We start from the raw sequence: 27588 nt of genomic DNA on the forward strand, positions 1-27588 counted from the left end.
TTTTTTTTTTTTTGGGGGGGGGGGGGGGGGGGGGGGATTGTCAAGTACTTTTTGTGCATTATACTTTTTGCCATTTTTAGTTGTTATTTTGGTCTGAAAGTACTCTTAGTCAAAAATAGAATAGAAATGGTAAATTAATAATTATATATATATAATAAATAACAAAGTATACATAATAATCTGGCCAACAATACAAGCTCTTGGAATACAAGCATTCAAGTGGGAAGGAAGAATAGCCAAAAATTGGTTTGGGTCCTTAGAAATCAAAGTCATGTATTTGTATATATCAAATCATGGATCATGGAAGTGAATGTTATTGATTTATACTTTCTATTATTGATTCTAATCTAACGATAAGGGTTGCACTAGTCACGTAGACTTCTTGTTAGCCAAGCTTTGGAATTCATAATCTCAATGACCCAATGGAAACACTCCAACATAATGAAAGAGATTCTTATTGATGGGTGAATTCCAAGATTGTCCATGGAAAGAGAAAAAAAAAGCGACAGGTGAAAGAATAGTCTGTTGACTTCATTATCACCATTCGTCGTTCAGACTAGTCTCCAAGAAATGACAGTTTGTGTTTTATCTTCCAAACCTCCCTCACCAATTGGTGGTGTATACCGGAGACTTACCATCTCTCTGCGCAAACGCCGAAGACACGAGCAACCAAAGATGAGGGCCTCTCCAACGTATCCTTGTAATTGTAGCCTCTTACTGCTACTGTTCCTCTTCTACTTGGAGACTGGCGCAACGAACGTCCATGATCAGAGCTGTAGCCCTGGTGATCTCAGAGCACTCTATGCTTTCGCACGCAGCCTCGACAGAGGAATCCGCGACTGGCCGGCAGCTAACTCCACCCGCTGCTGCGGTTGGCCCGGTGTCCGCTGTGCTCTGTTCTCGCTTAGCGCCGTAAGAGTCGTCGGTCTCGATCTGTCGGGGAAGGGTCTCGAAGGCGTCCTCTCACCATCCCTGGCTGGTTTGGACAAGCTGACCTTCCTCAACCTCTCAAGCAACTCCTTCCGAGGCTCCATCCCGCCGGAGCTGCTCCGCTTGAAGCTCTTGGAGGTGCTCGACCTCAGAAACAACCACTTGTCGGGAGAGCTGCCACCGGGTATAGGCAACCTCTCGAACCTGTCCCGTTTGGTTGTCTCCAGCAACGGATTTACCGGGAACATTCCTGATGTATTTCACGACCTGCGAAAGCTCGAGGTCCTCTCCGCCAAATCTAATGGATTTGTCGGCCGACTGCCAACTTCGCTGTCCTCCTGTTCGATGCTTACGGTGCTTGATTTATGGAACAATTCGCTTGGCGGTCGCATCGACCTCGACTTTCGACGATTCGATCGTCTTACCACCCTCAACATCGGATGGAATAAGTTGCAGGGGCTCATCCCCGAGGCTCTCTCTTCTTGCAGGGCATTGAAGATCTTGAATCTGTCTCGAAACAACCTTAGCGGACAGGTCCCAGAGAAGCTCTGCAGACTTGGGTCCATCTCCTTCTTGAATCTGGATAACAATAGCCTCTCCAATATCTCGCAGGCTTTAGGAGTTCTTCAGGAGTGCCATGACCTGAGGGTTCTTGATCTTTCCTGGAACTTCCAAGGTGAGGAAATGCCGACGACCGGAATCCGAGGATTCCAAAGCTTACAAGCCATGGGCATCGTTAATTGTGCTTTGACTGGCCTTATCCCCTCATGGCTGAGGAATTGCAAAGAGTTAAGTGCTTTGAATTTATCATGGAACTGTTTGACCGGAGAAATACCGCCGTGGCTTGGAAGGTTTGATCATCTCTTTTTGTTGGACTTGGCAAATAACTCGCACTACGGGGAGATCCCTGCTTCCTTGGCAGAGCTAAAGAGCCTTATGTCAGGGATTCCTCCGCATGATGGCGATGATTCTTCCATTGAATTCCCGTTCTATGGATGGAGCAGCAATCAACAGATTCTCGACGGACTGAAGTATAAACATTATACAGACTTTCCACCAGCAGTGAATTTGAGTTATAACAGATTGACTGGATCAATTTTGAAGGAGTTTGGAAATCTGAGGTATCTTCATCAGCTGGATCTAAGTCGGAACAACTTGTCAGGTTCCATTCCAGAAGAACTGTCAAGCATGGTCAATTTGGAGAGGTTGGATTTGTCTTTCAACAATCTGTCAGGGAGCATTCCATCCTCCCTCACCGGGCTTTCTTTTCTTTCCTTTTTCAGTGTAGCTTTCAATCACTTACGAGGACTAATTCCAATAGGAGGTCAGTTCTCGACCTTCCCCTGTTCTAGCTTCGAAGGAAATCCAGGTCTCTACAGTGATTCATTGCCTTTCTGCGAACCTGTGAAGGCAACGTATCAGAAGGAAGGTGATGTCGATGAAGATAAAATTGCTTTCATTGGGTTGCCATTCGCCATTGGAGTGGCATCAGGTTTTGTGTTTATCGTTTACGTTTCGATGTGTTGCTGGCAATTATGATTACCCAAGAGATCCGAGGATTAAGTAGTCTACCATATATATATATATATATATATGTATATATGTATATGTATATATGTATATGTATATATATATGTATATGTATATGTATATGTATATATATATACCATATACATATATATATATATACCATATACATATACATATATATATATATATATATATATATATATATATATATATATATCCGGTAGACTACTTAATCCTCGGATCTCTTGGGTAATCATATATATATGCATATGTATATATATGTATATATATACATATATATATATATATACATATATATATATATATACATATATATATATATACATATATATATATATATGAAAATCCCTTTTTAGTTCCTGCTTATGTGTACTCTTAAACTAAATGAAATAAACTGTAAATAAACTATATATATATATATATGTATATATATATATGTATATATGTATGTATATATGTATATATGTATATGTATATGTATATATATATATACCATATACATATACATATATATATATACCATATACATATACATATATATACATATATATATATATATATATATATATATATATATATATATATATATATATATATATATATATATATATATATATATATATATATATCCGGTAGACTACTTAATCCTCGGATCTCTTGGGTAATCATATATATATGCATATGTATATATATGTATATATATACATATATATATATATACATACATATATATATATATATACATATATATATATATATATATATGAAAATCCCTTTTTAGTTCCTGCTTATGTGTACTCTTAAACTAAATGAAATAAACTGTAATTTTGCATAATTTCTGTTAGTATACCGTAAACAATGTATGATTGAATGATACTCTTTGGTAAGTTCTTCTCCCTATTTAAATCTTTTTTTCTCTACCGTATGAATTTATGGGTGTGGTCAATAAGATTCATTAGGAGTTTACTTGATAAAAGGACTCTTATAATTATTTATTTTAGAATTTATACTTTCACCTATAAATCAAAAGAATTTCATAGGAACTCAACACATGATGTGACAATATATAATAGAAAGATTATAAATATTCTCTATCTCTCTTTAATCCATTTTTTATTGCTTCTAGTAGTTGAATAAACAAATAGAAATAAAAAAATGAATCTAGTTTTTTTTACATATCAATATTACTGTAGTTTTCAAATCGAATAATGATGCACTTAGAGAACGATATCCAAAAGTATTCAAATCTAAACTGGGATGGATAGTTATTTGATTTTAGTTTTTTCATATAACAAAAGTATTATTATAGTTTTTATACTTTTAATTGATATGAGAGCTACATGTTTTAAAATTAAAATAAATTAAATCATATAAAAAATAGATATATTTATGTGATTAGATATACTAATGTTTTAAAATATTTTTTAATTTTTAAGTAATATTATTATTGAATTAATTTGTGATGTATTATGTTTAATCTTTGAATCTATTTATCTATGCTCCTCACTTATTTGTGAGCAATATTATCGAATCTTGTATGCTGATTATAAATTCAATTGATAAGTTTATGAATAAATATACTTTTGAGATAAGTGACGTAGAAAATACATCGATCAAGGACTCGAATCATAAGAATAAATTATCAAAATAAATGAATTAAAAATTATATTAAAAAAATATCATGTTGAAAATTAGATATATGATTAATCGACGCGTTAAAGATTAGATTTCGTATTATAAGTCGGGACATATATCGAAAGGATCACATATGCTGATAGATTGACTAATTTACCAAAGGAATTAACGATATACTGGAAGGACCATTCCATCCTCCCTCACCCGCTTTCTTTTCTTTCTTTCTTCAGTGCAGCTTTCAATCAATTGCAAGGACTAATTCCAAGTGGAGGTCAGTTCTTGGCCTTCCCATGTTCTAGCTGTGAAGGAAGTCCCGGTCTCTACAGTGATTCTGGACTCCTCTGCAACTCGACTCGGCTCCCGACACAACTGAAGGAAGATGATGCTGATGTGTTTCGGAGTACTACCATTCACATTGATTTCGGAGTGCTACCATTCACACTTGGCGTAACGGTGGGTTTTTGGTCCACTGTGTCCTTTTTATGTGTTTCTGGAGTCAAACATCAAGGAGAATATATATATATATATACATATATATATATATAGCAAACATATTAGGACCGATGTACAAAATCCTCTTTTCTCTAACCTTTGATTTGGAAAGCTTTATTGATTAGGCCGCAAATATAACTATTTACGAGGAACTCTGTTTGTTTCAGTTTTGGAGATTTTCGTGTCACCCACTAATATTGTGGTCATATGAAAAATATTGGATAAATTTCTCAAAAAAATTATATTTTTATTTTATTTTATATTAATTTTTTTTACTTATTTTCACATACGTCCCTTAATTCCTAAAAGAAAAAAATTACCTTTGGTCTTTATCCCATTGACTCTTGCCTCTACCTCACCTTACTTGAGTGCCTTTGCTTTTGCTATGGTCTTTATCATTCATGTCACCGATTGAGGTCACAATAGATATTGGCTACGAAGGAGTTGGTTTTGGCTCACTCCCACCCCAATTGCTACTATTTCATCAAGTGATGCTCTCGATAGATCCCGGTGAAGCAAACATGGTCTGACACATAGTGAGTCCTTATGGGGCTCTACTTTATCAGTCGAATAATTATAAGGGTGATGATTCGATCCAACTTTAAAATCATGCGAAGACAATGATAAAAACACATTGGATCTTGAGATGGGATAGAGATGACGAACAATAATAATAACGAAGATGATAATCGATGAGACATAGGTCAATAGCAATTTTGTTTTTTTAGAAAATAAGGGATTGCTTGTGAGAATAAATAAATAAAAAAATTAATTAAAAAAATAAAAATAAAAAAACAGGTTTTTTTGAAAAAAAATATTTAAAAACGTTCACAATAATAACTATTTAGAAAGAAAGATATTGAGATTTCATCCAGGATACTAATCTATGTTTGGTGCCCTTAATTATTTCCTCCTCCCGAGATTTCTCGATTTCTGTGTAGTTCACTCACACTCGATGAGATGATATCATAAAATATATTTCTCTTTATGCACGTCATACGGTACCCTCATGTCCCCTCTCGTTAAAGATCAGCCTACCCAAAATTATCGTATAATTCCGAAATACCTGCATATATAAAAACAAAATTACTGGTGTAGCGAATCACCAACCGATGAATATAGGAGAATAAGCATCGCTCTATCCAAATGAAAACTTAGAATAAGAATAATTGAACAAAATATTTTATTTTATTGAACAACTTCGCTATCACCGAACGGGTCGGTTTGGGGGGACGACTGCAAACCAAGAACTCGATCGACTGACCCGAGTCGAGACAACAGTATCGCATTCCCAGGCAGCCTTGTGCACTTCCACCACACAGTTGTCCCGCCCCAAATCCCTCGTCTTCAACGCGCTTCACCGTCACAGAACAAGTGTACATATGGAAACAAGAGAAACCCAACGACTCGAGCCAATCCCATCTCGTTGTCGGCGACCATCTATGTCGGTAACCCGTCCATGAACCAGCTTCTGGTCTTTCTCTTCCGGGTTGAGCAGTGGTGCTGGTACGTAGCTTCTGGTCTGCACTGATCACCGAACAACATCTGTCACCTAACCTATCGACAGTGACGAGCACCATGGTAAAAAGAATAGGAATATACCGCTCGATGGGCATGCGGAAGGGCCCGTGTGATTCCACCGAAATCTCCGGCAAAGCGGTCGGGCAGATGCTGCTTCATGTGGCCATGCTGTAAAGGATAACTTGTGCGTATTTAAGCCATGGATGTGTCTAGGTTGATGCAGATTTTTGTGTTCCTCTTGCCGCTGGTAAACCAAGTCCCATCAATCCGCTTTCCCAACATTAGCGGCCTTCTCTAGTTAGATCTTTCAGAGAACCTTTTAGATAGAGAGAGAGAGAGAGAGAGAGAGAGAGCAGGCAGAATGGGTTTTCTGGAACACATCTCTGAGATCTGTTCGTTCCCGAGCAGTCACAGCAAGTTCAAGAAGAAGAACCAGTTGCAGGTAAGTACAGAGGTTTACCTGCTCTTATTAGTCTCCTTCCTGCCCTGGAGATCGAGTATATGATGTGTGAATCGTTGATGGATGCAGACGGTGGAGATAAAGGTGAGGATGGACTGCGAAGGGTGCGAGAGGAAGGTCAGGAAGGCAGTGGAAGGCATGAAAGGTTTGAAGACCGAACTTGCTTCTCTCTTCTGCGATTTGATCCTTCTGAAGTGCTTGTGTTTGCAGGGGTGAGCAGCATAGAGATCGAGCCTAAGCAGCACAAGGTGACGGTGGTAGGGTACGTGGACCCGAAGAAGGTGATAAGGAGGGTGGCGTGGAAGACGGGGAAGAAGGCGGAGCCGTGGCCGTACGTGCCGTACGACGTCGTCGCCCACCCCTACGCGCCGGGGGCCTACGACAAGAAGGCGCCGCCGGGGTACGTGCGGAACGTGGTGGACGACCCGGCCGCGGCCCCGCTCGCCCGCGCGAGCTCCACGGAGGTGAAGTACACCACGGCGTTCAGCGACGACAACCCCAACAACTGCAGCGTCATGTGAAGGCCGAAGAGCCCCTCGATTAAGCTTTTGGTCATGCCAATAACAGTCCGCAGAGTGGTGGTGTTGTGTTAGAGCATTGTTCTTGTGATTTTTATGAATATATTTATTCTTTTCCCCCTTTTTTTTCCCCCTTTTTAGTAGATCGTTCATGTTATGTCGAAAGTATGTGATTGTGTTAATTCGAGTTTTTCTTTTTCTGTAATCTCTACCATTCTTTTCCTCTCGTCTCAGTGCTTTCCTTGTAGACTCTTCAACAGCCATTTCGATCCTCTGGTACCGATCACCAATTTGAGTGTTCTCCACCATGTCTTGCCGGCCTTCAGGGAAGTATCGGTCTCAGAACACCAAAGACAGCAAGGTTGGCTAAATTAGTCTTTGAACCACCTGATGCGAACATGACGAAAACTAACCACCAATCAAATAAACAAAGAATCTTCGTATCAGTCTGTATTTTGAGGGTGTGAGATACCTCTGCCATCGAGAGCTGTGGTCCATGTTTGTGCAGCTTCATGTAGAGCAGGTGATGTTATATGCTTCTTCAGCTTCTTGGACACCATGAGCATGATTGCAACTCCAGTATATTTTGCTGTGAATCTCTCCGCAGTGCTAAAGTTTCCTGCAATTATTGGCTTCTTGGTAAACTGCTTTTTAGAAATCCAGCCAGAAATCGACATAAGTCTAAGCAGATCAAAATGAATTTACAACAATGTATAGTGTTAGGAGACAAGCAACTCTCTCATATAGATATCAGGGACCATTTTTCAGTGACTAATCTTAAACATCTGAGTCTCATTCAGTAGTTCAGCATAACACAAAAGTAATTCACCCATAAAACCAATAATGTCAGATTAGACAGACGATGAACCGAAGCACCTTTAGAACAAAGCTGATAAGGTATTTGATAACTAGCCAAGAAAATATTATATATTATGTAGAACCAACCATGAAATTTCAGACAATCAAGATCGTCTGATATGAGATATTGCAACGATCCTTAGAAATCAGACTTCAAACAGAATCTTGTCTGAGAAATATAGAACTGTCTATAGTTTCTGAACAATTATAATTAGTAGAAATCAACTGTAAATTTAGGACATTTATTTTCATTCAGATCATTTCTGTTTTAACGAGTTTTAGGAGTCGATTAGGTATTTGAATTCAGGCTGACTATGCCCATCTATAAGTTGTATTTAGCTGCTCAAACAACTCTTATTAGATATGTGTAACAAAATGCCACAATTGGAATTTATTCAGAGCTGACTACACCCATCTATAAGTTGTATTTGGCTGCTCAGAGAACTCTTAATAGATACATGTAGAATGATTCAATCGCTCGACTGGGACTCTTCGAGAGATTGCAGTCATATAGCTTTTGGAGTTATTTTTGAAGTTGTAAATAAGATAAGGTCCAAGTAGACTGTGTTTTAAGTGTTTTTATGGTACATCAAAAATAGTCACATAAATTCGGCTTAGAAAAATCAATGTGCTAAAAATGTGACCTATAATGCCTTATATGCATATCCAGTCGTATTGCATAACATGCGTATGCCATATGAAAAAACCTGAAGTAGCCAAAACCTACATAGAACGAATAACCAACCAAAAACTGAGGCACATTCAAAGAAAAGGATAAGCCGATAGAAAACTGAGATGCGGGCGCAAAAGGGGGTGGTTTGGGTTGTGGAATCCATCATGACTTCTTATTAAGCTGGTTACAACAAATTCTAGTAGTACTACTCCGCATACTATATAACACATTATTAAGACACTAGCGCTAATCATGCAAATTTCAAATATATTAGAATCTTGGCTTGAATGACTAAATTGTAATCTAAAGAATTATCTCTGAACATATAAAACAGACACTAAGCTTAACATGCTTAGACATGTAATCAAAGGATTCTAAAACCTCCAAAGTAGTTCTGTATATGTTTGGTGATAAGACATACACAAGGTGATCATCAACCCACCTGCACTGGGGCAAAATATGTATCATAGCATTAGCAATACATCCAATTATTACAACTCAAACTGAACATCTATAATGAAATGACAATTTTTCATAATGCAACTCAGTACTCTGAATAAGTATACAACAACCAGCCTTTGTGTATCTTTTTTTTAATGCATAAATTTTCTAGTTTTCACATAGTTTACTGAACTGAAAGTTTTGCTATGCATAAATTAGAAAACATGTCAATGACCATGACGAAGCTGAAATTACAAAATATTATGGCACATAAATCAATGTAAAAATATCAAAATGAGAGTCTTTCAAGGAACCAAATATGACGACAACTTAGAGTATCTTTGTTAAACGAAGAAAGCACCGAAACAAATGAAAGTGCAAAACTCACACCTTTATATGACACATTGTACTCATGTTCTCAGATTGTTTTGGTATCTCCTGCACCTACTTACATCCAAAAGAAACTATGGTTTGTGTTCTAGGCCAAGAAAGTAACCAATTGCTCGTTCTTTTTCATTATGCTGCTAAGTTACGGTACCTCGCTAATCACGGAATCTGCTAAGACCATCACTCTCACCCAATAAACCCGGAGCCATGCATTCCGTAGGAAGATAAATAAATCAACACTAAGTAGCTAAATTTGTTGGTGATTGCTTCAAATCATTGTAAGGTACTCAGCGATCAAGACTAGAAAAGAAACCAAGCAATCACCTTTAACCTTGTTACAGAGGGGGCAGGCCTCGTACTGGTAGGGGACGGCATCCTTGGGTATCAACTCGGGAGATGGCGGCTCAGGAGAAGGAGAGAGCTCCAGCACTGGCGGGCGGAGGATACGGCCGCCATCTCGACCGCGTCGAGGTGGTGACATAAGAGGCGGCGGCGCAAGCGGCGAAGAGCCAAAAGGAATCATTAGAGCAGAGTTCCACGTGGGCCGTGGGCATTAACTCATGGGCCTAATCTGTAGTCTGTAGGCCGTACGCGTGTCCAATGACCCCTCTTCCTTATATATAACGGTTCGGAGAAAAGCGTTACCAAAGTCGTTCCGCGGGTCGGCTTTCACGTCTCTGTTTCTCTCTGTTTCCGAGCTGGTAATTCGATTGCTAACCAACCATGAGAGTGCATAACATACATTGTTTAGTGACTATGAACCACTTCATTCCTTCCCCTCTTTCACGGTTACCAGCGAGTTGGACCCATCTAATAAATGTTGATGGCAACATATTGTCTTGTTCGACTAATAATTCACCCTTCAAACGTGAAGAACTTCTGATATCAAGTTTTCATTAAATGCTCGATTAGGACAGATTTGGCGAGTGTGTTTGGAATTCATTGAGTCGTTTCTGTATTTTGGTTGCATTTTCTTCTGATTAATGTGGTCTATAAATATCTGATGTGACCATTGGAGAAGAGCTCGAAGCCCGTTCACTGTCCATACTCATGGCATTCATTTAACAGCATTTAGATCAACCATCTTGCTTGGATGTGGAAACTTTATGTTCTCTTTTGCTCCTCCCTCTCCATATGCAATAGCCTGTGTTGTTCAGAGCTCAGCAGTAATGGCTGGAGGGGTAAAACCTCAAAAGCTGTCGGTGCAGCGTAGATACAGAAGGAACGCGAGGGAATGTGAACTCTTTGATGTACTGAACCACCACAAATGTCAGTCATATATCGGTGAGCGGGAGGGACGGAGAGAACACTGTTAGGAAGTCATTCGCCATGAATACTGCAGCAGCTGCCCCTATCCTTTGGTGGTCTCGTGTTTTAAATGCTTCGCCACAACATACCCACCACTTTAATCTCCCTGTCACTCCATCTCTCTCCCCTCTTCATCTTCTACCACCAACCTTTAGCTTTTTTCCCCGAGAGATCAGATGAGTGTTGAGTTTGATCAGTCCAGATATTCCACCTGGAAGAAGGAACGCAACATCCTCTCTCTCAGACAGTTGGAGAGAAAGGAGAGGGATCAACCATGAAAGGGCTATTGTGGTGTTGGTCCGGCTCACTCAGAATGCAACAGCAAGAAGGCAAAGCAAACGCCTTACAGATTGCATTCTGATTGAGCCGCGCCAATATCTCAGCACTCTTTTCATTCCTCACTCCTCAGCGCATGCAGTTCTGTTGCCATCTCTCTGGATTACATCTAAGCCTGCTTGCAACTCTCTCATTCCAAACTTCTAGCGGTGGCCGTGACACTGAGTTTGCTGTGATTAGTGACTCCGCACTGCAACTCAGGTACTTTATAGATAACCTTCTTAACTGATGTTGTTATCCCACTGTGAAGCTGTTCTTTTCATATCACCAGCCATATAGATCAAAATAATTTCTAAGTGGACCGGATAACCTTTGGATAATTTCATGATCCCTGTATACGTGGGATACGTGAGGGACCATATCAACCATAAAAAGAATCACAAGGCTGACTCAGCCACCTACATTTGCTATTTCATATTATTTAGATTACATTTCTTCCAATGAGAAGCTCCTAATTCCAATCCTTCATTGTAAAGGTAGCTTATTCCTTTTATGTTTTGATTTCAATCAGATCCTAACACGATCCAACTGGAGTCAAACAATTCCGATACTATGAGACCACAAAATTGAGATCCGATGTAGGTTGAGGGTAATTGTTCGTGGTTGAAACTTGAACACAATTTCAATTTGAACCAACCTATCTAAGCTTGACGTTATCAGCATTTTAAAGCAATAAATAGAATTATGGATTATAAGATGAGCAGCTGTGAAGCGTCCAACAGTGTCTCCTTCTCTGTTTCTCTCTGCTGACAAAAACCAGAGGACGCCGTGTACGGCCTTTTCATCTCCATGGCCGTCTCCAGAATCCTCGCCGGCATGAGATCCCCGGCGTCTTCTCCTGTTCTCCACCATCTTATTCCTGTTTCCTCCTCTTGTTCATCTTCTCAGTGTGATGTATTTCATGCAGTGCATGCAGGTGTTGATGGTGAGAACCAGACAATATATTACGGATTTGATAACGTCTTCCACACAATCAAGGATTGTTGAATTGAATCCGCGTTAAATTCAAACCGAGAGTTGCGAATACATGGAAATGCAAGCTTCCTCCACTTGCATGTTGACACAGGCTTCCTCTGTTATCGTGATTTGGTTGCTTAGTGATGGAATGAGAGAATGAGATTATAAGGATAAACCAAAAAGGCACACTTTAGTATTCTCTCCCAAAGAATCCTTTTGACTCAAGAAAACTATTATAGTATTAAAAGCAGGAGGAACACTTACAAGATATCAAGTGCACACAGACTCTCTATCTATCTGTCACTGTCTCTATATCTTGCTACCATAGAACTACGGTCCTATTTATAGGACCTAGTGACAACCACCCTAGGTCAATCACCCTATAACTACTAGATAATGAGGTGGTTAATGAAACCACCTTATAACTACTAGATCATGATTCAAGTGGTTATTGAAATCATCATGTAACCACTAGATTATGATAACAATCTAGATAAATAACTATGAATCAAATCTCAACACTCCCCCATGATTCATAGTTGCATACACCAATGCTTTCGAACTGGAAATGATTTGGTGAGCGTATCCGAATATCGGCAACTTGTTCATCCGTTCCACAATACTTCCTTGTTATGGCTCCACTTGCCTGAAGTACTCTTCCGATCATCTAAGGCTCCTGCACAATCGCTATTAGTGAAATCAAATAATTTGTATTTAAATTTTATTTTGAACACCCATTTTAATCCAATCGTTTTATTTTCTTTCGGTAGATCCATTAGCTCCCAAGTTTCATTCTTCTCAATTGACTTGATTTCCTCCTTCATTGCTTTTCTTCATTCCTCTTTTTTAACTGCTTCATCAAAAGTTGTCGGATCTGAAATAAACAAAGCAAATGTTGAATTATAAATTTCTGTCAGTGATCTGAAATTTCTTGGAGGGGTTTCATCTGAGGAATCCGAATTTGAACTGCTATTGGGTGAGGTTGACGATGAATTTGTTGGAGCAGGATTTGTCACTTGATTCTGCGGAGTGTCTAGTTCTGCTGGAATCTGCATTTGTGTTTCACCTCTATTGGTCTCCCAATTCCAACTTGCCCTTTCATCAAACATAACATTTCTGTTAATAATAACTTTGCCACTAACAGGGTTATATAATCGATATGCTTTCGATTGTAAAGAATAACCAATTAAAATGCATTTCTCTGATTTTTCATCAAGCTTGTGACGATATTGTGAATTCACCAAAGCATAAGCAATACAGCCAAAAATTCTTAGATGCCTAACACTTGGTTTCATACTATACCAAGCCTCAAAAGGTGTTCGATTCATAATAGCCTTTGTTGGTGAAATATTCAACAAATAAACTGCTGTTGCAACTGCTTCTGCCCAAAACTGATTTGGAAGATGTTTTCCTTTAAGCAAACTTCTTGCCATTTCAACGACAGTCTTCTTACGCTCAGCTACACCATTTTGCTCCGGTGTATATGGTGCTGTCAATTCTCTATGAATACCATTTTCTTCACAAAAAGAACTAAACTCATTAGATAAAAATTCACCACCTCTATCTGTCCGAAGTGTCTTTATATATCTACCACTTTGTCTTTCTACAAGTGCCTTGAATTTTCGAAAATTATCAAATGTTTCAGATTTCAAATTCAAAAAATATACCCAACTCATGCGACTATAATCATCCGTAAACAATAAAAAATATTGACTTCCACCAAATGATTTTATATTCATAGATCCACATAAGTCAGCATGAACTAATTCAAGACAGTTAGATGCTCTCCATGCTTTTCCAATAGGAAATGATTTTCTACTTTGTTTGCCATAAATACATCCTTCACATACATCAAGTGTATTAATCTTAGGCAATCCAAAAACCATTCCTTTTTGACTTAACAACCTTAAACCTTTAATGTTAAGGTGTCCATATCTTAAATGTCATAAACTAGACTCATTCTTTTGAGTTGTGATAAGCGCATGTCTTTCAATATTTGACACATCAAGTGGAAACATCTTGTTTTGTGTCATGCAAACATTTACTATAATCAAACCAGATTTCTTATCTCTAATAGTGCATGAACCATCATCAAATATTACTGAATATCCATCATTTACTAATTGTCCAACACTCAACAAGTTATGTGATAAAGTAGGAACAAAGAAAACATTATCAAGGTATTTTACCTTCCCTTGATTTGTCTTCACCTCAATTGTTCCTTTCACTTCCACTTGGATTTGCTTGTTATCTCCAAGTCTAACATTCAACTTGTGAGTCTCATCGATATCTCTAAATATTGATTTTATGCCTGACATATGATTAGAACATCCACTATCCAAAAACCAAATATCATTTGAGATGTTATGCATTTGTGAATGAGTCATAAACAACTTACTATTTTCTTCATTTTTCTCCACATAGCTTGCTTGCTTGCTTTTCTCTTTTCCAACAATATGCCTTCATGTGACCAAACTTTTTACAATAGTGACATTGAATTCCACTTTTATAATTTTTTTTATCATAATTTGATTGCCCTTGTTCATCAAAGTGTCCTCTTCCTCTTCCATTTCCTCTACCACGAAATCCTACTCTGCCACGTCCTCTTCCTGTTGATTTTTTTCCTTCTTTTGAAGTAGAAGACACTCCCTTAACCTGAAATGCTTTTTCTTCACTTTTTTCAAGTGACATGTTCAACCTTACTTCATGTGCTTGCAAGGAACCCATTAGTTCATCAAATGAATAAGTAGATAAATCTTTTGATTCCTCAATTGCGGCAACAACATGATCAAATTTCGGAGTTAAACTTCTTAAAACTTTTGCAACAATTATATGATCAGGAAGATGTTCACCATAAGATTTCATTTGACTAACAATTTCAGTCACTCGAGAAAGAAAATCTTGCACCGATTCATTGCTTTTCATGAACAAAATTTCAAACTCACGACGGAGGGTTTGAAGTTTTACCGTAATCACCCTTGATGAGCCTTGAAATTCATTTTGAAGTATCAACCAAGCTTGCTTTGAGGTTGTCGCTGCTGCAATTCTTGAGAAGATCGTCTCATGTACAGCTTGTTGAATGAAGAACAATGCCTTTGAGTCCTTCTTTCTATTCTCCCTCAGCCTGATTTCGTCATCTGGATCTGCATATCCATTCTCTATTAAGTCCCAAATATCTTGAGACTTGAATAGAGTCTTCATCTTAATACTCCAAAATTCATAGCTTTTGCCCGAGAAGATTGGGATAAGGGGTTGAGACATAGAATTGCCGTTAAAAGCCATAATGCCCAATTCAGATTGAAACTAGGCTCTGATACCACAAATGTTGGGGAAGTAGGAGCAAGGAGAAACAGAATACTACGATACGAGTAAAAAGAATCCTTTTGACTCAAGAAAACTATTGTAGTATTAAAAGCAAGAGGAACACTTACAAGATACCAAGTGCACACAAACTCTCTATCTATCTGTCACTACCTCTATATCTTGCTACCACAGAACTACGGTCCTATTTATAGGACCTAGTGACAACCACCCTATAACTACTAAATAATGAGGTGGTTTCATTAACCACCCTATAACTTCAAGTAGTATCTCTCTAAATAGATAGAGAGATTTTCTCATGCAGTTGAGGAAATCTCACAATTGAGAATATCTCTCTTTTATCAGAGAAAATCTCTCTGTTATCATGCCCCCGCAAGATCGAGCTCCTGTCAAGGATACCGATCTTGGATCGATGAAACAAAAATAGTTTGCGGGCTAGAGGCTTCGTGAGTGAGTATGCAAGTTGATCAGTCGTATGGACATGAGAGACACGAAGTTGATGTCTGACAACTTGATCTCGCATGAAGTGAAAGTCGATGGCGATGTGTTTCATGCGCGAGTGGAACACTGGATTGACACATAAGTAGGTAGCTCCAACATTGTCACAATATATTGTGGGAGTATGAGTAAAGCTAACTTTGAGTTCCTTGAGGAGATTTGTGATCCAGTTGAGTTCAGCAGCAGTGGTAGCAATAGCACGATATTCAGCTTCAGTTGTAAACTGGGCCACTGTCTTTTGCTTCTTAGAACTCCAGCTGATTAGATTAGACCCAAGAAAGATGACATACCCTGATGTGGAGGTTCTATCATCAAAGTTTCCCGCCCAATCAGCATCAGCAAAGGCATGGAGATGAAGTTGAGTGGTTTTGCGGAGAAAGAGACCATGATTAAGGGTCCCTTTAAGATATCGCAAAATTCGTTTAACCGTAGACTAATGTATAGCAGAAGGTTGGTGCATGTATTGAGACAATTTATTGACTACAAATGAGATATCTGGACGGGTGAGAGCCAAGTATTGTATGGAGCCAAGTACTTGCTGATATTGAGTTGAGTCCGTGGTAGGGCTGCCATCACATAATTTGAGTGATTCACCAGTAGAGAGAGGAGTAGCAACTACTTTCGCATCCTGTATATTTGTCTTTGATAATAAGCCTTGAATATACTTTTTTTAAGAGAGGAAGAGACCGGAGGATGTAAATGTTGCTTCCATTCCCAGAAAGTAGCTCAATGGTCCTAAGTCTTTGAGGGAGAATCGATCAGCCAATTGATTTAAAAATGTCTGAACCTCCAAGGGATCATTGCCTATAACAATAATATCATCTACATAAACTAGAAGATATATTGTATTGCCATGATGTTGTTGGAGGAATAAAGAGGTGTCAGATTTAGAGTTGATGAAGCCAATTGATATCAGAAACGATCCAAGTTCAGTATACCAAGCTCTGGGAGCTTGACGAAGACCATAAATAGCTTTTTGTAATTTGCAAACATGTCTCGGATACTGGTGATGAACAAAGCCAGGGGGTTGCTGCATAAAGACATCTTCAGTTAGAGTCCCCTGTAAAAAGGCATTGTTAACGTCCAGTTGTCGTAAGTTCCAACCTCTGGAGATGGCCAAACTTAGAATAAGTCGAATTATTGTGGGTTTAACTACAGAACTAAAAGTCTCTGTAAAATCAACTCCAGGTCGTTGATGAAACCCTTTGGCTACTAATCGTGCTTTATATCGAGCAACGGACCCGTCGGGGTTTCGCTTAATTCGGAATACCCATTTACACCCGATGATATTTTGTGCAGGATGAGAAGGTACAAGAGTCCATGTGGAGTTATGTAGAAGAGCATCATATTCTTCACACATAGCTTGACGCCAATGTGAAGATTTTTGTGCTTGAGTAATTGTGGTGGGTTCACTGGTCTCAAGAGAAGAATTGGTGATAGTATGGAGGTCGAGAACCTGACGTGGTTTAAAGATACCACTTTTTGAGTGTGTCGTCATTGGATGGCTAGGAACTGGAGGTTGTGTTATTGGTAAGAGTGGTGGAGAGGCATCGACAGGATGCAAGAGAGGTTGAGATACATCGATGGCACTAGGTAAAGAAAGTTGTTGTGTTTATGAGGATACGACTTTAGTGGTAGGGGAGACTTGTGAAGAAGGAAGGGGAGAAGGAATGGGGGGAGTGGAGAGTTGTTGAACCGAGAGAACAAAAGAGTGTGGATCTTCAACAATAGGACTGGATGGTGTAGGAAGAGGTTCGTTTGAGGGGATCAAATGTATACTCCAGGAACGAATATTTGTCAGAGTGGTATGAATGGTAGGAGATTCATGATGTTGAAATGGAAAGGCAGATTCAACAAAAACAACATGTCGTGAAATAAAGACTTTTTGATATTGTAGTTCGTAGCACCGAAAGGCATTATGCTCAAGAGAATATCCTATGAAGATGCAAGCTTTAGATCTTTGTGCTAACTTGTGTGGGGCATAGGGACGTAGCCACGGATAACATAAACAACCAAATATTTTGAGTTTTTGAATGTTTGGGGATTTGGAAAATAGTTTTTCAAATGGAGACTGGTATTGAAGAACTGGAGTGAGCAAACGATTAATAAGGTAGACAACGGTTTGAAAGGCGGCAGACCAAAAAGTTGGTAGCATGGAGGCTTGATGTAGAAGTGTGAGACCAGTTTCTACGATATGTTGATGTTTACGTTCAGCAGAGCCAACTAGTTGAAGAGTGTGTGGGGGTGACTTAAGGTGTTGGATGCCACAGGTTGAGAGGTAGGATGTGAGGGCTTGAAATTCACCTCCACCATCAGAGTAGACTGTTTTAATTGTAGACTGAAAGAAGTTTTCAACCAGCTTTTTAAAGTTAGTGAAGACTTTTGAAACTTCTGATTTACGAAGAGGATATAGCCATATGTATTTAGTAAAATAGTCGACAAAAATAACATAAAAGATAAACTTGTCAAAAGAAGTGACAGGAGCAGGGCCCCAAACATCAATATAAATAATTTCAAATGGTTTAGAACATGACATAGAGGAAACACTGAAATGAAGTCTATGACTTTTATTATGAAGACAAGCATCACAATAAGTGACAACCCTATTATTGTAAGAGTAGGAAGAGAATAACGAGAAAGTAATTCATTTTGGATAGGGAGAGAGGGATGACTGAGACGACGATGCCACACATCGATTGAAGTTGCAACGGAGGAGTAAGCAGTGGGCTATTTTATTTGTGGAAGTGACGGTCATTCATAAACATTGTCCTTACTCTGGCCTTGGACCAATGATGCCCCCGTGCTCAAATCCTTAACAAGAAAAGAGTTAGGAAAGAATTCAATGGAGGTATTATTTTATTTGCAAAATTGAGAAACGGAAATGAGATTTCGTTTAATGTAAGGTGCACATAAAACATCATCGAGTGTAAAGGTTGTGGTAGGTGAATTAAGTAGTGTAGAACCCGTATGGGTAATAGGAATTCCTTTATCGTCACCGATGATGATGTCCTCAGTGCCACTATAGTTGCTGTGGATGGACAAGTTCTGGAGATCTGAGGTGATGTGGTGGGATGCGCCAGAGTCCACAATCCAATTATGATCACTAATCGTTGGAGTAGTCATGAGATTTGCTTGAGGCCAATGTGATTGAGCAAGAAGTCTGGGTCGAGATCGACAGACCTTTGCAGAGTGACCGACTTTATCACATAGTTGGCAAACAATTCTTTGTTGGTTTGTGTTGTGAGGGCGCTAGGACTGCGGATGATTGAAGGAGCCACCTTGGTTGTTGTGATTGGAATGTTGAGGATGAGGAGGAGGAATAGTTGGTGTCTTGGTCAAACCTTTGTTGACAATCTTGTTATACGAATTGCCCCTCCTTTTTTGAGTGACTTAGAGCTGTGATGGATGGTCCTGGCGGTTTGTCCTCGCGCTTGAGATATATCTCAAAGTCAATCAGCTTGTCGAAAAGTTCTTCGAATGTGATTGGTGAATCACGCGCCCGTATTGCTGCTGCCAATTTCTTGTACTCATCTCCGAGGCTATTGAGGATATGAACAGTAACTTCTTCATTACCGAGGGAATGACCTACCAAGGCCAAGTTATCGATGATAACCTTTATGTTATGTAGATAATCAGCAATATTACTTCCCTCTTGCTTTATCTTCATGAGGCTGGATAGGAGACTAAGCATGCGAGTGCGAGAACGATTGGCCAAGGTGATTTGCAACTTGCACCAAGCTTCGGCAGTAGTGTCACATGAAGAAATGAGTGGGGCAAGGGATCGAGCGACCGAGGCTTGAATTGCTTGAAGGATAAGGCGATCCTAGCGTAACCATAGTTTGTGATCCGGATTTGGTACTGGATCGGATGCGCTTGGGATGTTGAGCATCGCCGGTGGACAACGAAGAGAGCCATCGACATAGCCTAGAAGATCATAGCCAAATAGTAGATTAGAGAATTGAGCACGCCATGATGCGTAGTTACCACCGTTGGATAATTTGAAGGGGATGAGGGCTGCTGCATTTAAGGAGATAAGGCTTGTATGTGGGAAGGTACTATGGTTCCCTGCGGGAACAATAATGAGAGCATCAGAGGTAGATGATGATGACATATGGAAGATATGATTAGGGAGAAAGAAGTGTTGATATAGATCAATGTCACCTGAGGTGGTGGCAAATAAGATCTGTGAAAGAATAAGGTCTTCGTTGAAGGAAAAGACCTATGCAAGATGGTATAAAGCTATAGATTTATATGCAACAATTCTATAGGAAGGACTCTGGGCAGTGATGTAGCCAATGGTGTGATCAATTTTGTGCAAGACAGCTGCAGATCCGTGTGCAATAGATCAGCAGTGAGGAATCTTGGAAAGTTACCGAAGGCTACTTGTCTCTACGAAGGCAGAGCAGGATGCTGGCTACTGGGAGGCCTGCACCCAGAAGGTCCTCTTGGAAGCAGTGAGGATAATGTTGCCAGAGTCGAGGACAGCAGTGGCGGAGGCGTTGGAGGGAGAAGGCCAGGAGCTGGTCGATGGACCAGCGCGCGGAAGCAGAGCAGATTTGGAGCAGAGGGTCAGTGACGAGGCGCTGGCAGCGATGAAAGGTGGGAAGTGAGAGGTGGATGATTGCAGTGGTTTGATGATGATGCAGCAGCAGTTTCCATGGCCTGACGTGAAGTTGATGGGTGATGTTGAAAGACTCAAAGAGGAGAACGCCGCTCTGATACCATGATAGAATGAGAGAATGAAGAATGAGATTATAAGGATAAAGTAAAAAGGTACACTTGAAGTGGTATCATGTGAAGTCTATTTATACATAGTGAAAGAGGATATTTCTTTAACTGAGTAAAGAGATATTTTTCTTTTATCAGAGAAAATCTCTCTGTTATCACTTAGGACCAATCGTACGACCATATGATTCTCTCTCTTACACAAAAACACACACATATATATATATATATATATATATATATATATATATATATATATATATATATATATATATATATATATATATATATATATATATATATATATATATATATATATACTGGTCGACACGTTCTTAAGCTAACACATCATTGTTTTGGTGGGTGAGGCCATAAACACAACCGGTATCGTTGGCTAAAACGAGGACGAAGTCAAACTTCACATGCGACGTGTTGTTGACTCCATTCTCCAATCCAGTACAAAGTAACGAAGCGCTTTGATTGCAGCAGTTGCGACTCTCTTTCTCTCTCTCTCTCTCTCTCTCTCTCTCTCTCTGGTGTTCCTACTTAGAGCGAGCAAGGAGAGACTTCTTTCTGAAATCTTCTGCAGTAGATATGATCCCACAGGTGGAGTACGTCCGTGAGGACCTCGCTATGTTTGCACTCCACATAGGTATTCAAGTACTCAAAGGAAAACGTATGCACAGGCTACTCCAATCACAGCAAATCGAACCCCGCCTCCTTAGGAGTAAAACCACCATCGCCGATCAAGCATCAAATCATCCTATCGTATCCTATCTCCAAGCAGTTGTCCCAATGATAGATCCATACATATATATATATATATATATATATATACATGCATCTCGTTGCAGGGTGGCATGGAGACTAAAGCTGCCTACTGAACGATGAATGGTGTGTCTTGATGCAGTCGGAACACCACCACATACTGCAGCATTCACAGGGTCAACTGGTGAACAGTTGGAGCAGGTGGGAATTGGGATGGCATAAATACCATCCAGCGGCACCTGTCTGACGTACCCACTTGCTGTGTAGTACTTTCTGGCTGAGCTTATCATGTTTCTTCAATTCGATCAGAAGAAAGGAGGGAAAAACTAACGAGAAGCGCCATGGTTAGAGAAAGAAGATAGAGAGAGAGATGGTCAGCGGTGCATATGATTGCCATGGGATTCTCATCATGAGATTTTGCTCCTTTTCTTGTCACCACCTCCAACACGGCAGACCAATCTTTGCGTCTCACCACGCTTATTTCCGGTTGTCCCCTCACCTGACACTTCCATAACTGTGATTTTAAGCCGCATTTATACCAAGATTTGTGTTACAGCCGTCACTTTTGATCGTCTTTTCTCATTCTCTCTCTCTCTCTCTCTCTCTCTATATATATATATCAAAGATTTGGTGTTACGGCCGTCACTTTTGAGCTCTCCTCTGTGCCCTCCTTTTTCTCTATATTTTTATGTTTTTTTTTTCTTTTAATATATATTTATATACTAAACAATAATATTTTTCAATTATCTACTATCATTATTTTATCCGCTCATGAACATACATATTTAACGATTTAAATTATATTTACACTTGTTTTTTACTAATTAGCTCATATATTTAATATTTTACGGATAAACTTTTGAATCGTTAACACACATCTTAGATAAAATCCATCTACATACTTTTTATGCTTAGAGCAAAAATATTAATATGGATGGAACAAGTAACGATCATTTCTTATGCACCATGAGACTAAAATACAGTATTATAATAATTACATAAATTTGATGTACTTTATTTTTAGATTTATCATATTTGACTATATTGATGTCAGATTATATAACTAAATGATACTATTTATACTTTATTGATTCTCTTGTCGAATGTTTTGTGGTTTAATTTCTGTTACTATACTGATATCAGATGAATTAAACTATATTATCGGTTAAGACGCTATCAAAACATTAATTAAATGCTTAATATTGTGGTGATGCATTCAAGTATCAGTAAGTCTCCATCTAATTTACTCGCCAGGACTGAAGTGAGGTAGCCAACCAGTTTGGTTCGCCAATCAAAGAAAGTGATATGGCATGCACGGCTTGGTCGTTCTGCAGACGCAAGTCCGGCTAGCCTTGAATTCTTCGCCTTCGTTTGAGCATGTCACTTGGTGAATATAACTGCTGAGGAAGAGTCATGTCGAAGTAGAACATTGGATCCGTATTCTGATTCCTTGGATTTCGCTGGGAAATTAATGTGGGAAGACCTCGAGCACCAGGTGGTCATTTGAGTTCCATGCAAGGACACAGACATCGTATAAGGTTGAAGGTGTACATTCACATGCCTCACCTCTAAAGCTTTCTGGGAACATTTATAAGGTCAGCCAAGGAAGAAGAAGAAGGTGTAAACCATTTCAAGAGTGGGTACAAGGAGGTGCTGTACTTCACCACTTTGTCTGATCTCTCATTTCCATGGTGTTGGACATCGGTTGGTGAGGTAGAATTGATGAGGATTAAATGCATGGGGAGAAACCGGCAAAGGAGCTGGTGTGCAACCGAGGATTGTTAGTGACAGGTGATGGTGGGGGTGGGGTTGTGGGCATCATGAATGGTGGCAGATCACAAGACAAAAAGGCGGGACTGCGCTGCTGGCTCCTGTTCCTTCTTCAATGCCCTCCTCTTTCCTCCCAACACACTGGTAAAGGATGCTGGATTGTGAACCCTCCTGGGTTTGAAGTGGAAGATAACTGTATCTATTGCTTTTCTTTTTGCTCGTTCCCATAGATGGTGGTAAAACAAGGTGGGATATAAGGAGAAATGCATCTTGTTCATGAAATTGTTGATTTATATATCATCCACAAACTAATGACGTCCGATAAAGACAGAAGAGATCAATGCCAAGAGTATTCAAACTATGGAATAGTCTCTAGGAGTGTGTTAATTTATAGTGGAAAGAAATGATCGGTTCTTGTGTAAGATGTGGAATATATACAAGTAGACTCAAAGAAACAGGAATTAATCTTCTTATATGATTATTAATAATTTAGAGGCTTAGTCTTGAAGAGCTATCACAGATTATATTATTATATATTTACAAACGACTTAAATGGATAGATTATGGGTTAAACTCAGATATATATTATTTGATTTTTTTGATATTTATCGATGAAGAACTATTTTCTTTATCGTCTTTTATAATCTATCCTCCTACAAATATCTTCACGTCTGATATATCAGCCGAGTAAACAACTAATAACGAGAAAAGGAAAAAAGAAAACCATCAGAATCATAAGAAGAGATTGCCTGTTCTTCTTAGAGAGAGAAGTTGTTGGTTTCGGGGCAGAAGCAAGTGTGACAGCATTGCGGTGAATTCTTTTTAAGGTGGTCGTAGGTCCACAGTAGTCAACCATTTCTTTGACCGTTAATAATTTTACTTTCGGAAAGTTATGGCAAGTGAGGAGAGAATGGGAGTAATTGATGGCTTTTGTTGTCTGCCTCACATTGCACTCATCCATCCAATTCAATGGAGTTTTTATCTTTTTGTTCAGTGACAAAGACCACGCACCAAATCTTCCTCAGGTGGTTCCTTTGCGGTCCATCGCCATGTCAGTTCCAGTTCCATTAATCAGCACTACCCCACTAGGTTTGTAGTTGTTCTTTAAGGTATTTTCCTATCTGCTCGAGAAGATGGCCTCTGTTCCCGTTCTGGTGGTTGAGAAATGGCGTTTCGAGTGAGGGGAAGAGCGGGATTAGTAGGAGGGCGGATGGCAGGCAAGTTTTGTTCTCTTTTATTTCCCTGGTTATTATCTTCTCCCTCTCTCTCTCTCTCTCTCTCTCTCGCCCACAGCCATCCACCCACCCACCATCTCGTTCACGTTTCTCAAGGATGGTTTGAGAGGAAAGAATGGGATAGATGATTGAATCCTTCCTTGCCACAGAACAGTCATCTCATCTTGTCTGTCGTTACGTACGTCACAAGAAGAATAATCCCATCCTCACCCACAGTAGACCTCTCATTTTCACCCTCTTTAATTTGGTAGTAAATTTGCCCTCCCCCTCTCTCTTTCTCTCTCCGTGTATAAATACCATCTATATCTATCCTCCTCTCTCGGTGAGAAGTATCATCGGCTTGAGGCAGTGGCATGTGATCTACTCTGTGTCATGTGGGCTTATCAAAGGGTTGCTCGCAGAGGTGATTGGCATTCTGTCCACCTCCAGCCACATCCATCTCTCATGAACAAGGAGAAGCATACGGATGGAGGTGGGCATCCTGCCAACTGAACTCTGCTAGCTTCTCTTTGTAAAACCCATGTGACATATCTTTTCTTGCAACCGAGCACTTGGATCCTTCTCATAGAAGTACACAAAACATGCACTGGAAGGTAAAGTTGAAGATCGAACATATGCAGTCCTTCCACGGGTCTTTTGGGCTTTCTAATGTTTCATGACCTTATGTTTCCTTTGTTAGCATGAAGGAAGGTCTTCCCTTCTTGGATGCTATCGTATGTCATCGTTGGATGTTGGAATTACATGGGCTGTTTCGATTTGCCTCCGCGCTCCAGGAATGATTACACACGGGATCTTTTAGCTTTGCTTGGTTTTGCTTGTTTCCTCTCTCAGCCATTCCTGTTGATGCTTTACTGGTATTCCTGTGCTAATATTTCAGAAGCGTTCCAATCTCAGATCTGATGTAGGGCGACAGTGGGAACGAGTGATAGGAAGAAGACTTTGCAGTAGAAGAAGACACAGGAATATCTCATTGTGAACCCTAATTCCTTTCTATTTTCTCTCTCATGAAAAATATTTCTTTTTTTTCCCTATCCATTTTCTCTCACTGATTTTTTTGGGGTTCTTTTTTACTAGAAAAAGGGGAACAAAATCATTCTTCGATCTTCTTTCTTGCACCACCTTTTGCCATCATAGTGAATCGAACTGTCTCAGGAATGCTGAGATCTTTTCCAGAAATCTACACAAGGACCAGTTCATGATCTATTCTTGAAGTTTCAGAAATGTATTGCAGATATTTAATTTCGTTTTGTTCTTAGCTATTTGTTTCTCGTTGCAATCGCAGAATAAAACTAATTAAAAATGTAACAAAATCACGAACATAAGATCTTGTTTGTTTCTATTTCTTGGTTTCATTGCAGGATCATCACCACTGTTAGGGTTCTATGATCTTTTACCCATGCTAGAGAGAATCGAATGCTTGACAATGATAAAGGTTTGTTCTTTCTTTTTTCTGTCTAATAGTCGAAGATTATCCTTAAAGAACGAGGAGTACATGTACTCGAACATCATCTTCCTTGTAGTTATGTTTTGATTTGGGTTTTGGATGAACTATTTTGTGCAATTACAGCTCCATGCATATGCATATATGTCCCTATTCATCATTAGGCTGGTTGAGATAAGATAGCATGTGATTTATATTCTTATTTTTGTTTCAGAAAATACAACTTGCCGTGAAAACACACCATATTTCTTCCTATTTGGAAAACAGAAACAGTAAGCTCTTCAATTTCAAAATGACAAGTGCATATCATCATATCATATCATATATATGCGCATCACTCAATTATTTTGGCTTATATGTTTCATTTTCCTTAGAAACCTCAAATGTAAATGCAATCAATATATTCCAGTCTTTTCTTATCTTCTTGTTGAACTTGTGATTCCGAAAACAACATGCATTAGAAACTTGTGTTAAGATTCAATCTGGGAGAAGGTGCTGTTCTCATGAGCATTAATGGGTCAAGAGGAAGAGGAAGGCTTGAACAGCTGTAGGACGTTTGATCTTTACCATTTGGCAGTGGAGGGGCATTGAGATCATCATTCTCTTGTGCTAGCATAGTAATCTCTCTTGAAGTTGTCACCTAATAATGAGCTGCTTGAACCGTTCTTGATCCATATTAAGTGGTCAATGTTGCCAGGAGCCTGGGGAGCTCAGAAGGCATTCATTGTTTCAGCCTGCAGCAGCTGCTGAAAGTGAGTTCCAACATGCTTTTGGTGGTGGAATAATTGCTCATAGTTGTCTCTTTGCACAGAAGATGCATCGACCTTCTCTTTCCTACCCTCTTCCCTTATGAGTTGCATCCTGTTGGACCACAAAAACTTATCACATCAGACAATACAATTCTTTTCAGTATACTCATCAGAAAATAATGCTTTCAGGTTGATCTGAAGATGTGGTGTGTCATCTCAAACTGGTAATCCCTCATATGCTCCCCTTATTAGACAGCTTGCCATTTGCAGCATTCTCACCCAAAATATGATATGAGCCACTGACAAATGTAATGAGTTAATTGTGTTGGAATTGTTGCTTTTCGCAAATGGGTATAAGATTCATGGCCATCATACAGAGTAATGTTAACTTTCAGCAATTCCTCTATTTATCTTCATTATATTGTTTTGGATTATGATTCACCATGTAAAAATTACACTAAAAATTTAAATTCCAACCTACCAAAAGGAGTATGCCCCTTTCCAATTCTCATATTTATGGATTTCTTATTTTCATACTGTTCCTAAAACAAGCCCCAGAGCAAGCTGAATCATGCACATAATACTTGGTCCTTATTGTAAAGATACAAGTTAATGGCTTTAATTCAATTGTGCCAATATGAGTGTGTATGAACTCACAATATATACTTGTTAACCTTTTCCATGCAAAATCCAAGAAAATAAATTTGACATTTAAATTTAATTATTAGATCTCATTATTTGAGATAATTCAGACATGAACTGTTTGATGCTTTGTTCATCACTCCAATCAAAATACAAATACGCATAAAATTGCAGAGTGTTAATTGTCATGATCATTTGAAATAAATTCTTGCTTCATTGTCACGTAATTGAAGAGGAGATGATGTGAATTTGTGCTCATAGAATCGGATTTATGCTATTTCTCCAGAAATATTTACTTTTTAATATTCCCTGTCTTCTTGTGGTAGGCTTTTAAGTCCTACTTATTTCTAATATTTGGGATTGTGCAAACTT

At 39.0% G+C, this 27588-nt stretch overlaps 3 protein-coding genes and 1 long non-coding RNA gene across 7 annotated transcripts; 3 read left to right on the forward strand and 1 right to left on the reverse strand.

Annotated features, from left to right (window-relative positions):
* Positions 1-612: 612 nt before the first annotated feature.
* Positions 613-2497, forward strand: LOC135609237 (phytosulfokine receptor 1-like). Its single transcript, XM_065102342.1, has 2 exons — positions 613-2135; positions 2214-2497. Exons 1-2 carry the CDS (start codon positions 676-678, stop codon positions 2467-2469), a joined length of 1716 nt encoding a protein of 571 aa, XP_064958414.1. The 5' UTR covers positions 613-675; the 3' UTR covers positions 2470-2497.
* A 3778-nt stretch (positions 2498-6275) lies between these two features.
* LOC135611038 (heavy metal-associated isoprenylated plant protein 26-like) lies at positions 6276-7227 on the forward strand. Its single transcript, XM_065106289.1, has 3 exons — positions 6276-6571; positions 6659-6734; positions 6800-7227. Exons 1-3 carry the CDS (start codon positions 6491-6493, stop codon positions 7108-7110), a joined length of 468 nt encoding a protein of 155 aa, XP_064962361.1. The 5' UTR covers positions 6276-6490; the 3' UTR covers positions 7111-7227.
* On the reverse strand, positions 7187-10018 carry LOC135611039 (uncharacterized). Of its 2 annotated transcripts, none has more exons than XM_065106291.1 (3): positions 9791-10018; positions 7580-7726; positions 7187-7494 (listed from the first exon to the last, which is right to left on the reverse strand). In XM_065106291.1, the coding sequence occupies exons 1-3, from the start codon at positions 9987-9989 to the stop codon at positions 7430-7432; spliced, it is 411 nt and encodes a 136-aa protein (XP_064962363.1). In that variant the 5' UTR covers positions 9990-10018; the 3' UTR covers positions 7187-7429. The 2 variants fall into 2 exon arrangements, with proteins under 2 accessions (XP_064962363.1, XP_064962362.1); XM_065106290.1 differs by having other exon boundaries at positions 7187-7515.
* A 14225-nt stretch (positions 10019-24243) lies between these two features.
* Positions 24244-26948, forward strand: LOC103982705 (uncharacterized). 3 transcript variants are annotated; one of them, XR_010485711.1, is made up of 5 exons: positions 24244-24977; positions 25064-25606; positions 25743-25816; positions 26040-26577; positions 26764-26948. It is a non-coding gene; the product is annotated as an uncharacterized LOC103982705 (long non-coding RNA). The 3 variants fall into 3 exon arrangements; XR_010485710.1 differs by having other exon boundaries at positions 25064-25356; positions 25459-25606; positions 26040-26948; XR_010485709.1 differs by having other exon boundaries at positions 26040-26948.
* The last annotated feature ends 640 nt before the right edge of the window (positions 26949-27588 follow it).

Source organism: Musa acuminata, chromosome BXJ2-4, assembly GCF_036884655.1.
Source record: "Musa acuminata AAA Group cultivar baxijiao chromosome BXJ2-4, Cavendish_Baxijiao_AAA, whole genome shotgun sequence".
NCBI classification, from domain to species: domain Eukaryota; kingdom Viridiplantae; phylum Streptophyta; class Magnoliopsida; order Zingiberales; family Musaceae; genus Musa; species Musa acuminata.

Bases quoted from the DNA above. Each gene is read 5' to 3' on its own strand.
- LOC135609237 (XM_065102342.1), top strand. From the start codon at position 676: ATGAGGGCCTCTCCAACGTATCCTTGTAATTGTAGCCTCTTACTGCTA. The intron at 2,136-2,213 runs GTTGGATTTGTC...TTCCTTTTTCAG, and splicing joins AGCATGGTCAATTTGGAGAG to TGTAGCTTTCAATCACTTAC.
- LOC135611039 (XM_065106290.1), bottom strand. From the start codon at position 9,989: ATGATTCCTTTTGGCTCTTCGCCGCTTGCGCCGCCGCCTCTTATGTCA. The intron at 7,727-9,790 runs GTGATTGCTTGG...CAATAATTGCAG, and splicing joins CCTCTGTAACAAGGTTAAAG to GAAACTTTAGCACTGCGGAG. The intron at 7,516-7,579 runs GTATCTCACACC...ATTGGTGGTTAG, and splicing joins CACAGCTCTCGATGGCAGAG to TTTTCGTCATGTTCGCATCA.
- LOC135611038 (XM_065106289.1), top strand. From the start codon at position 6,491: ATGGGTTTTCTGGAACACATCTCTGAGATCTGTTCGTTCCCGAGCAGT. The intron at 6,572-6,658 runs GTAAGTACAGAG...TGATGGATGCAG, and splicing joins AGAAGAAGAACCAGTTGCAG to ACGGTGGAGATAAAGGTGAG. The intron at 6,735-6,799 runs GTTTGAAGACCG...TTGTGTTTGCAG, and splicing joins GGCAGTGGAAGGCATGAAAG to GGGTGAGCAGCATAGAGATC.